Here is an 11,305-nt window from a genome sequence, read left to right as displayed (position 1 = left end):
CGAGGGGTCCGAGAAGGACAGCGAGGGGTCCGAGAAGGACACCGAGGGGTCCGAGAAGGACAGCGAGGGGTCCGAGAAGGACACCGAGGGGTCCGAGAAGGACACCGAGGGGTCCGAGAAGGACACCGAGGGGTCCGAGAAGGACACCGAGGGGTCCGAGAAGGACACCGAGGGGTCCGAGAAGGACACCGAGGGGTCCGAGAAGGACACCGAGGGGTCCGAGAAGGACACCGAGGGGTCCGAGAAGGACACCGAGGGGTCCGAGAAGGACAGCGAGGGGTCCGAGAAGGACAGCGAGGGGTCCGAGAAGGACACCGAGGGGTCCGAGAAGGACACCGAGGGGTCCGAGAAGGACACCGAGGGGTCCGAGAAGGACACCGAGGGGTCCGAGAAGGACAGCGAGGGGTCCGAGAAGGACAGCGAGGGGTCCGAGAAGGACACCGAGGGGTCCGAGAAGGACACCGAGGGGTCCGAGAAGGACACCGAGGGGTCCGAGAAGGACACCGAGGGGTCCGAGAAGGACACCGAGGGGTCCGAGAAGGACACCGAGGGGTCCGAGAAGGACACCGAGGGGTCCGAGAAGGACACCCAGGGGTCCGAGAAGGACACCCAGGGGTCCGAGAAGGACACCGAGGGGTCCGAGAAGGACACCGAGGGGTCCGAGAAGGACAGCGAGGGGTCCGAGAAGGACAGCGAGGGGTCCGAGAAGGACAGCGAGGGGTCCGAGAAGGACACCGAGGGGTCCGAGAAGGACAGCGAGGGGTCCGAGAAGGACAGCGAGGGGTCCGAGAAGGACAGCGAGGGGTCCGAGAAGGACAGCGAGGGGTCCGAGAAGGACAGCGAGGGGTCCGAGAAGGACAGCGAGGGGTCCGAGAAGGACAGCGAGGGGTCCGAGAAGGACACCGAGGGGTCCGAGAAGGTCACCGGGGGGTCCGAGAAGGACACCGAGGGTCCGAGAAGGACACCGAGGAGTCCGAGAAGGACACCGAGGGTCCGAGAAGGACACCTAGGGTCCGAGAGGGACACCGAGGCGTCCGAGAAGGACAGCGAGGAGTCCGAGAAGGACACCGAGGGGCAAGAGAAGGACACCGAGGGGCCCGAGAAAGACAGCGAGGAGTCCGAGAAGGACACCGGGGTGTCCGAGAAGGACAGCGAGGGATCCGAGAAGGACAGCGAGGGGCCAGAGAAGGACAGCGAGGGGTCGAAGAAAGACAGCGAGGGCCCCGAGAAAGACAGCGAGGGCCCCGAGAAGGACACCGAGGGGTCCGAAAAGGACACCGAGGGGTCCGAAAAGGACACCGAGGGGTCCGAAAAGGACACCGAGGGGTCCGAAAAGGACACCAAGGGTTCCGAGAAGGACAGCGAGGGGTCCGAGAAGGACACCGAGGAGTCCGAGAAGGACACCGAGGAGCCCGAGAAGGACACCGAGGAGTCCGAGAAGGACACCGAGGGGTCCGAGAATAAAAGCGAGGGGTCCGAGAATAACAGCGAGGGGTCCGAGAAGGACACCGAGGGTCCGAGAAAGACACCGAGGGGCCCGAGAAGGACAGCGAGGGGTCCGAGAAGGACAGCGAGGGGTCCGAGAAGGACAGTGAGGGGTCCGAGAAGGACACCGAGGGGTCCGAGAAGGACACCGAGGGGTCCGAGAAGGACACCGAGGGGTCCGAGAAGGACACCGAGGGGTCCGAGAAGGACACCGAGGGGTCCGAGAAGGACACCGAGGGGTCCGAGAAGGACACCGAGGGGTCCGAGAAGGACACCGAGGAGTCCGAGAAGGACACCGAGGAGTCCGAGAAGGACACCGAGGGGTCCGAGAATGACACCCAGGGGTCCAAGAAGGACACCGAGGGGTCCAAGAAGGACACCGAGGGGTCCAAGAAGGACAGCGAGGGGCCCAAGAAGGACAGCGAGGGGTCCGAGAAGGACACCAAGGACAGTGAGTGGTCCGAGAAGGACAGCGAGGGGTCCGAGAAGGTCACCGGGGGGTCCGAGAAGGACACCGGGGGTCCGAGAAGGAAACCGAGGGGCTCGAGAAGGACAGCGAGGGGTCCGAGAAGGACACCAAGGGGCCCGAGGACACCGAGGGGCCCGAAAAGGACACCGAGGAGTCCGAGAAGGAAACCGAGGGCTCCTAGAAGGACAGCGAGGGGTCCGAGAAGGACACCCAGGGGTCCGAGAAGGACACCCAGGGGTCCGAGAAGGACACCCAGGGGTCCGAGAAGGACACCGAGGGGTCCGAGAAGGACACCGAGGGGTCCGAGAAGGACAGCGAGGGGTCCGAGAAGGACACCGAGGGGTCCGAGAAGGACACCGAGGGGTCCGAGAAGGACACCGGGGGGTCCGAGAAGGAAACCAAGGGGACCAAGAAGGACACCGAGGGGCCCGAGAAGGACACCGAAGGGCCCGAGAAGGACACAGAGGGGCCCGAGAAGGACACCGAGTGGCCCGAGAAGGACAGCGAGGAGTCCGAGAAGGACAGCGAGGGGTCCGAGAAGGACAGCGAGGGGTCCGAGAAGGACACCGAGGGGTCCGAGAAGGACAGCGAGGGGTCCGAGAAGGACAGCGAGGGGTCCGAGAAGGACAGCGAGGGGTCCGAGAAGGACACCGAGGGGTCCGAGAAGGACACCGAGGGGTCCGAGAAGGACACCGAGGGGTCCGAGAAGGACACCGAGGGGTCCGAGAAGGACACCGAGGGGTCCGAGAAGGACACCGAGGGGTCCGAGAAGGACACCGAGGGGTCCGAGAAGGACACCGAGGGGTCCGAGAAGGACACCGAGGGGTCCGAGAAGGACACCGAGGGGTCCGAGAAGGACACCGAGGGGTCCGAGAAGGACAGCGAGGGGTCCGAGAAGGACAGCGAGGGGTCCGAGAAGGACAGCGAGGGGTCCGAGAAGGACAGCGAGGGGTCCGAGAAGGACACCGAGGGGTCCGAGAAGGACAGCGAGGGGTCCGAGAAGGACACCCAGGGGTCCGAGAAGGACAGCGAGGGGTCCGAGAAGGACAGCGAGGGGTCCGAGAAGGACAGCGAGGGGTCCGAGAAGGACACCGAGGGGTCCGAGAAGGACACCGAGGGGTCCGAGAAGGACAGCGAGGGGTCCGAGAAGGACACCGAGGGGTCCGAGAAGGACAGCGAGGGGTCCGAGAAGGACAGCGAGGGGTCCGAGAAGGACACCGAGGGTCCGAGAAGGACACCGAGGGGTCCGAGAAGGACACCGAGGGGTCCGAGAAGGACAGCGAGGAGTCCGAGAAGGACACCGAGGGGTCCGAGAAGGACACCGAGGGGTCCGAGAAGGACACCGAGGGGTCCGAGAAGGACACCGAGGGGTCCGAGAAGGACAGCGAGGGGTCCGAGAAGGACACCGAGGGGTCCGAGAAGGACACCCAGGGGTCCGAGAAGGACACCCAGGGGTCCGAGAAGGACACCCAGGGGTCCGAGAAGGACACCCAGGGGTCCGAGAAGGACACCGAGGGGTCCGAGAAGGACACCCAGGGGTCCGAGAAGGACACCCAGGGGTCCGAGAAGGACACCCAGGGGTCCGAGAAGGACACCCAGGGGTCCGAGAAGGACACCCAGGGGTCCGAGAAGGACACCCAGGGGTCCGAGAAGGACACCCAGGGGTCCGAGAAGGACACCCAGGGGTCCGAGAAGGACACCCAGGGGTCCGAGAAGGACAGCGAGGGGTCCCAGAATGACACAAACGAGTCCGAAAAGGACACCGAGGGGTCCGAGAAGGACAGCGAGGGGTCCGAGAAGGACAGCGAGGGGTCCGAGAAGGACACCCAGGGGTCCGAGAAGGACAGCGAGGGGTCCGAGAAGGACACCCAGGGGTCCGAGAAGGACAGCGAGGGGTCCGAGAAGGACACCCAGGGGTCCGAGAAGGACACCCAGGGGTCCGAGAAGGACACCCAGGGGTCCGAGAAGGACACCCAGGGGTCCGAGAAGGACACCCAGGGGTCCGAGAAGGACACCCAGGGGTCCGAGAAGGACACCCAGGGGTCCGAGAAGGACAGCGAGGGGTCCGAGAAGGACAGCGAGGGGTCCGAGAGGGATAGCGAGGGGTCCGAGAAGGACAGCGCGGGTTCCGAGAAGGACAGCGAGGAGTCCGAGAATGACACCGAGGGATCCGAGAAGGACACCGAGGGTCCGAGAAGGACAACGAGGAGTCCGAGAAGGACACCGAGGGGTCCGAGAAGGACACAAACGGGCCAGAGGACACCAAGGGGTCCGAGAAGGACAGCGAGGGGTCCGAAAAGGACACCGAGGGGCCCGAGAAGGACACCGAGGGGCCCGAGAAGGACACCGAGGGGCCTGAGAAAGACACCGAGGTCTCCGAGAAGGACACCCAGGGGCCCGAGAAGGACACCGAGGGGCCCGAGAAGGACACCGAGGGGCCCGAGAAGGACACCGAGGGGCCCGAGAAGGACACCGAGGGGCCCGAGAAGGACACCGAGGGGCCCGAGAAGGACACCGAGGGGCCCGAGAAGGACACCGAGGGGCCCGAGAAGGACACCGAGGGGCCCGAGAGGGACACCGAGGGGCCCGAGAGGGACACCGAGGGGCCCGAGAGGGACACCGAGGGGCCCGAGAGGGACACCGAGGGGCCCGAGAGGGACACCGAGGGGCCCGAGAAGGACACCGAGGGGCCCGAGAAGGACACCGAGGGGCCCGAGTAGGACACCGAGGGGCCCGAGTAGGACACCGAAGGGCCCGAGTAGGACACCGAGGGGCCCGAGTAGGACACCGAGGGGCCCGAGTAGGACACCGAGGGGCCCGAGTAGGACACCGAGGGGCCCGAGTAGGACACCGAGGGGCCCGAGTAGGACACCGAGGGGCCCGAGTAGGACACCGAGGGGCCCGAGTAGGACACCGAGGGGCCCGAGAAGGACACCGAGGGGCCCGAGTAGGACACCGAGGGGCCCGAGAAGGACAACGAGGGGCCCGAGAAGGACACCGAGGGGCCCGAGAAGGACACCGAGGGGCCCGAGAAGGACACCGAGGGGCCCGAGAAGGACACCGAGGGTTCCGTGAAGGACACCGAGGGTTCCGTGAAGGACACCGAGGGTTCCGTGAAGGACACCGAGGGTTCCGTGAAGGACACCGAGGGTTCCGTGAAGGACACCGAGGGTTCCGTGAAGGACACCGAGGGTTCCGTGAAGGACACCGAGGGTTCCGTGAAGGACACCGAGGGTTCCGTGAAGGACACCGAGGGTTCCGTGAAGGACACCGAGGGTTCCGTGAAGGACACCGAGGGTTCCGTGAAGGACACCGAGGGTTCCGTGAAGGACACCGAGGGTTCCGTGAAGGACACCGAGGGTTCCGTGAAGGACACCGAGGGTTCCGTGAAGGACACCGAGGGTTCCGTGCAGGACACCGAGGGTTCCGTGCAGGACACCGAGGGTTCCGTGAAGGACACCGAGGGTTCCGTGAAGGACACCGAGGGTTCCGTGAAGGACACCGAGGGTTCCGTGAAGGACACCGAGGGTTCCGTGAAGGACACCGAGGGTTCCGTGAAGGACACCGAGGGTTCCGTGAAGGACACCGAGGGTTCCGTGAAGGACACCGAGGGTTCCGTGAAGGACACCGAGGGTTCCGTGAAGGACACCGAGGGTTCCGTGAAGGACACCGAGGGTTCCGTGAAGGACACCGAGGGTTCCGTGAAGGACACCGAGGGTTCCGTGAAGGACACCGAGGGTTCCGTGAAGGACACCGAGGGTTCCGTGAAGGACACCGAGGGTTCCGTGAAGGACACCGAGGGTTCCGTGAAGGACACCGAGGGTTCCGTGAAGGACACCGAGGGTTCCGTGAAGGACACCGAGGGTTCCGTGAAGGACACCGAGGGTTCCGTGAAGGACACCGAGGGTTCCGTGAAGGACACCGAGGGTTCCGTGAAGGACACCGAGGGTTCCGTGAAGGACACCGAGGGTTCCGTGAAGGACACCGAGGGTTCCGTGAAGGACACCGAGGGTTCCGTGAAGGACACCGAGGGTTCCGTGAAGGACACCGAGGGTTCCGTGAAGGACACCGAGGGTTCCGTGAAGGACGCCGAGGGTTCCGTGAAGGACACGGTCCGAGAAGGACACCCAGGGGTCCGAGAAGGACACCCAGGGGTCCGAGAAGGACACCCAGGGGTCCGAGAAGGACACCCAGGGGTCCGAGAAGGACACCAAGGGGCCCGAGGACACCGAGGGGCCCGAAAAGGACACCGAGGAGTCCGAGAAGGAAACCGAGGGCTCCTAGAAGGACAGCGAGGGGTCCGAGAAGGACACCAAGGGTCCGAGAAGGACACCGAGAGTCCGAGAAGGACACCGAGGGTCCTAGAAGGACACCTAGGGTCCGAGAAGGACACCGAGGCGTCCGAGAAGGACAGCGAGGGGTCCGAGAAGGACAGCTAGAGGCCCGAGAAGGACAACGAGGGGCCCGAAAAGGAAAGCGAGGGGTCCGAGAAGAACTGCGAGGGGCCCGAGAAGGACAGCGAGGGGCCCGAGAAGGACAGCGAGGGGCCCGAGAAGGACAGCGAGGGGCCCGAGAAGGACAGCGAGGGGCCCGAGAAGGACAGCGAGGGGCCCGAGAAGGACAGCGAGGGGCCAGAGAAGGACAGCGAGGGGTCCGAGAAGGACAGCGAGGGGCCCGAGAAAGACAGCGAGGGTCCCGAGAAGGACACCGAGGGGTCCGAAAAGGACACCAAGGGTTCCGAGAAGGACAGCGAGGGGTCCGAGAAGGACACCGAGGAGTCCGAGAAGGACACCGAGGACTCCGAGAAGGACACCGAGGAGTCCGAGAAGGACACCGAGGAGTCCGAGAAGGACACCGAGGAGTCCGAGAAGGACACCGAGGGGTCCGAGAAGGACACCGAGGGGTCCGAGAATAACAGCGAGGGGTCCGAGAATAACAGCGAGGGGTCCGAGAAGGACACCGAGGGTCCGAGAAAGACACCGAGGGGCCCGAGAAGGACAGCGAGGGGTCCGAGAAGGACAGCGAGGGGTCCGAGAAGGACAGCGAGGGGTCCGAGAAGGACAGCGAGGGGTCCAAAAAGGACAGCGAGGGGTCCGAGAAGGACACCCAGGGGTCCGAGAAGGACACCCAGGGGTCCGAGAAAGACAGCGAGGGGTCCGAGAAGGACAGCGAGGGTTCCGAGAAGGACAGCGAGGGGCCCGAGAAGGACAGCGAGGGGTCCGAGAAGGACACCGAGGGGTCCGAGAAGGACACCGAGGGGTCCGAGAAGGACAGCGAGGGGTCCGAGAAGGACAGCGAGGAGTCCGAGAAGGACACCGAGGGGTCCGAGAAGGACACCGAGGAGTCCGAGAAGGACACCGAGGAGTCCGAGAAGGACACCGAGGAGTCCGAGAAGGACACCGGGGGTCCGAGGACAGCGAGGGGTCCGAGAAGGACACCGAGGGGTCCGAGAAGGACACCGAGGGGTCCGAGAAGGACACCGAGGGGTCCGAGAAAACAGCGAAGGGTCCGAGAAGGACACCGGGGGGTCCGAGAAGGACACCGAGGGGTCCGAGAAGGACACCGAGGGGCCCGAGAAGGACATCGAGGGGCCCGAGAAGGACATCGAGGGGCCCGAGAAGGACATCGAGGGGCCCGAGAAGGACATCGAGGGGCCCGAGAAGGACATCGAGGGGCCCGAGAAGGACATCGAGGGGCCCGAGAAGGACATCGAGGGGCCCGAGAAGGACATCGAGGGGTCCGAGAAGGACACCGAAGAGTCCGAGAAGGACACCGAAGAGTCCGAGAAGGACACCGAGGGGTCCGAGAAGGACACCGAGGGGTCCGAGAAGGACACCGAGGGGTCCGAGAAGGACACCGAGGGGTCCGAGAAGGACAGCGAGGGGTCCGAGAAGGACATCGCGGGGTCCGAGAAGGATAGCGCGGGGTCCGAGAAGGACAGCGAGGGGTCCGAGAAGGACAGCGAGGGGTCCGAGAAGGACAGCGAGGGGTCCGAGAAGGACAGCGAGGGGTCCGAGAAGGACAGCGAGGGGTCCGAGAAGGACACCGAGGGTCCGAGAAGGACACCGAGGGTCCGAGAAGGACACCAAAGAGTCCGAGAAGGACACCAAAGAGTCCGAGAAGGACAGCGAGGGGCCCAAGAAGGACAAAGAGGGGATCGAGAAGTACACCGAGGACAGTGAGGGGTCCGAGAAGGACACCGAGGGGTCCGAGAAGGACACCGGGGGGTCCGAGAAGGACACCGGGGGTCCGAGAAGGAAACCAAGGGGCCCAAGAAGGACACCGAGGGGCCCGAGAAGGACAGCGAGGGGTCCGAGAAGGACACCGAGGGGCCCGAGGACACCGAGGGGCCCGAAGACACCGAGGGGCCCGAGGACACCGAAGGGCCAGAGAAGGACACCGAGGGGCCCGAGAAGGACACCGAGGGGCCCGAGAAGGACAGCAAGGGGTCCGAGAAGGACACCCAGGGGTCCGAGAAGGACACCGAGGGGTCCGAGAAGGACACCGAGGGGTCCGAGAAGGACAGCGAGGGGTCCGAGAAGGACACCGAGGGGTCCGAGAAGGACAGCGAGGGGTCGGAGAAGGACAGCGAGGGGTCGGAGAAGGACAGCGGGGAATCCGAGAAAGACAGCGAAGGGTCCTAGAAGGACACCGAGGGGTCCGAGAAGGTCACCGAGGGGTCCGAGAAAAACAACGAGGGGCCCGAGAAGGACACCGAGGAGTCCGAGAAGGAAACCGAAAAGTCCTAGGACAGTGAGGGGTCTGAGAAGGACACCAAGGGGTCCGAGAAGGACACCGGAGGGTCCTAGAAGGACACCGACGGGCCCAAGAAGGTCACCGAGGGGCCCAAGAAGGACACCGAGGGGCCCGAGAAGGACACCGAGGGGCACGAGAAGGACACCGAGGGGCCCGAGAAGGACACCAAGGGGTCCGAAAAGGACACCGAGGGGTCCGAAAAGGACACTGAGGGGTCCAAGAAGAACAGCGAGGGGTCCGAGAAGGACACCGAGGGGCCCGTGAAGGACACCGAGGAGTCCGAGAAGGACAGCGAGGGGTCCCAGAATGACACAAACGAGTCCGAAAAGGACACCGAAGAGTCCAAGAAGGACAGCGAGAGGTCCGAAAAGGAAAACCAGGGGTCCGAGAAGGACAGCGAGGGGTCCGAGAAGGACACCGAGGGGTCCGAAAAGGACACCGAGGGGTCCGAAAAGGACACCAAGGGTCCGAGAAGGACACCAAGGGTCCGAGAAGGACACCAAGGGTCCGAGAAGGACACCAAGGGTCCGAGAAGGACACCAAGGGTCCGAGAAGGACACCAAGGGTCCGAGAAGGACACCAAGGGTCCGAGAAGGACACCAAGGGTCCGAGAAGGACACCAAGGGTCCGAGAAGGACACCAAGGGTCCGAGAAGGACACCGGTTTTCCGAAAAGGACACCTAGGGTCCGAGAAGGACAGCGAGGAGTCCGAGAAGGACAGCGAGGGGCCCGAGAAGGACACCGAGTTGCCCGTGAAGGACACCGAGGAGTCCGAGAAGGACAGCGATTGATCCGAGAAGGACACCGAAGGGTCCGAGAAGGACACCGAAGAGTCCGAGAAGGACACCGAGGTCTCCGAGAAGGACACCGAGGGGTCCGAGAAGGTCACCGAGGGTCCGAGAAGGACACCGAGGGGTCCGAGAAGGACACCAAGAGTCCGAGAAGGACACCAAGGGTCCGAGAAGGACACCAAGGGTCCGAGAAGGACACCAAGGGTCCGAGAAGGACACCAAGGGTCCGAGAAGGACACCAAGGGTCCGAGAAGGACACCAAGGGTCCGAGAAGGACACCAAGGGTCCGAGAAGGACACCAAGGGTCCGAGAAGGACACCAAGGGTCCGAGAAGGACACCAAGGGTCCGAGAAGGACACCAAGGGTCCGAGAAGGACACCAAGGGTCCGAGAAGGACACCAAGGGTCCGAGAAGGACACCAAGGGTCCGAGAAGGACACCAAGGGTCCGAGAAGGACACCAAGGGTCCGAGATGGACAGCGAGGGGTCCGAGAAGGACGGCGAAGGGTCCTAGAAGGACACCGGGAGGTCCGAGAAGGACACTGGGAGGTCCGAGAAGGACACCGGGGGGTCCCAGAAGGACACCGGGGGGTCCCAGAAGGACACCGGGGGGTCCCAGAAGGACACCGGGGGGTCCCAGAAGGACACCGGGGGGTCCCAGAAGGACACCGGGGGGTCCCAGAAGGACACCGGGGGGTCCCAGAAGGACACCGGGGGGTCCCAGAAGGACACCGGGGGGTCCCAGAAGGACACCGGGGGTCCCAGAAGGACACCGGGGGGTCCCAGAAGGACACCGGGGGGTCCCAGAAGGACAGCGAGGGGTCCCAGAAGGACACCGGGGGGGTCCGAGGAGGAAGTCGCTTAGGAGTCCAAGAAGGACACCGAGGGGTCCGAGGACTCCGAGGACACCGAGGAGTTCGAGAAGGACACCGGAGGGTCCGAGAAAGACACCAAGGAGTCCGAGAAGGACACCGAGGAGTCCGACAAGAACACCGAGGAGTCCGACAAGGACACCGAGGAGTCTGACAAGGACACCGAGAGGTCCGAGAAGGACACCGAGGGGCCCGAGAAGGACACCGAGGAATCCGATAAGGACACGGAGGGGTCCGAGAAGGACATAGAGGAGTCCGAGAACGACACAGAGGAGTCCGAGAACGACACAGAGGAGTCCGAGAACGACACAGAGGAGTCCGAGAACGACACAGAGGAGTCCGAGAACGACACAGAGGAGTCCGAGAACGACACAGAGGAGTCCGAGAACGACACAGAGGAGTCCGAGAACGACACAGAGGAGTCCGAGAACGACACAAAGAAGTCCGAGAACGACACAGAGGAGTCCGAGAACGACACAGAGGAGTCCGAGAACGACACAGAGGAGTCCGAGAACGACACAGAGGAGTCCGAGAACGACACAGAGGAGTCCGAGAACGACACATAGAAGTCCGAGAAGCACACAGAGGAGTCCAAGAAGGACACAGAGGTGTCCGAGAAGGACACAGAGGTGTCCGAGAAGGACACAGAGGAGTCCAAGAAGGACACAGAGGAGTCCAAGAAGGACACAGAGGAGTCCAAGAAGGACACAGAGGAGTCCGAGAAGGACACCCGGGAGTCCGAGAAGGACAGAGGTGTCCAAGAAGGACACAGAGGAGTCCAAGAAGAACACAGAGGAGTCCGAGGACACAGAGGAGTCCGAGAAGGACACCGGGGGGTCCGAGAAGGACACCGGGGGGTCCGAGAAGGACACTGGGGGGGTCCGAGAAGGACACCGGGGGGTCCGAGAAGGACACCGGGGGGTCCGAGAAGGA

At 64.5% G+C, this 11,305-nt stretch overlaps 1 protein-coding gene across 1 annotated transcript in view; it reads left to right on the top strand.

Moving 5' to 3' along the window:
- LOC138863737 (protein starmaker-like) overlaps positions 1–10,365 on the top strand; it is a 19,986-nt gene extending 9,621 nt beyond the window's left edge. Inside the window, exons 4-14 of the mRNA XM_070128568.1 lie at positions 941–1,074; positions 1,756–2,040; positions 3,617–3,758; positions 4,133–4,391; positions 6,140–6,332; positions 7,786–7,936; positions 8,150–8,395; positions 8,623–8,696; positions 8,788–9,235; positions 9,335–9,462; positions 10,060–10,365. Coding sequence (XP_069984669.1) covers positions 941–1,074; positions 1,756–2,040; positions 3,617–3,758; positions 4,133–4,391; positions 6,140–6,332; positions 7,786–7,936; positions 8,150–8,395; positions 8,623–8,696; positions 8,788–9,235; positions 9,335–9,462; positions 10,060–10,365 — 2,366 coding nt within the window. The remainder of the gene's footprint in view (positions 1–940; positions 1,075–1,755; positions 2,041–3,616; positions 3,759–4,132; positions 4,392–6,139; positions 6,333–7,785; positions 7,937–8,149; positions 8,396–8,622; positions 8,697–8,787; positions 9,236–9,334; positions 9,463–10,059) is intronic.
- Positions 10,366–11,305: the final 940 nt, after the last annotated feature.

Source organism: Penaeus vannamei, chromosome 13 (assembly GCF_042767895.1).
Source record: "Penaeus vannamei isolate JL-2024 chromosome 13, ASM4276789v1, whole genome shotgun sequence".
NCBI classification, from domain to species: Eukaryota; Metazoa; Arthropoda; class Malacostraca; order Decapoda; family Penaeidae; genus Penaeus; species Penaeus vannamei.
The sequence above is the reverse complement of the archived record's forward strand: the minus strand, read 5'-3'. Positions and strand labels throughout refer to the sequence as shown.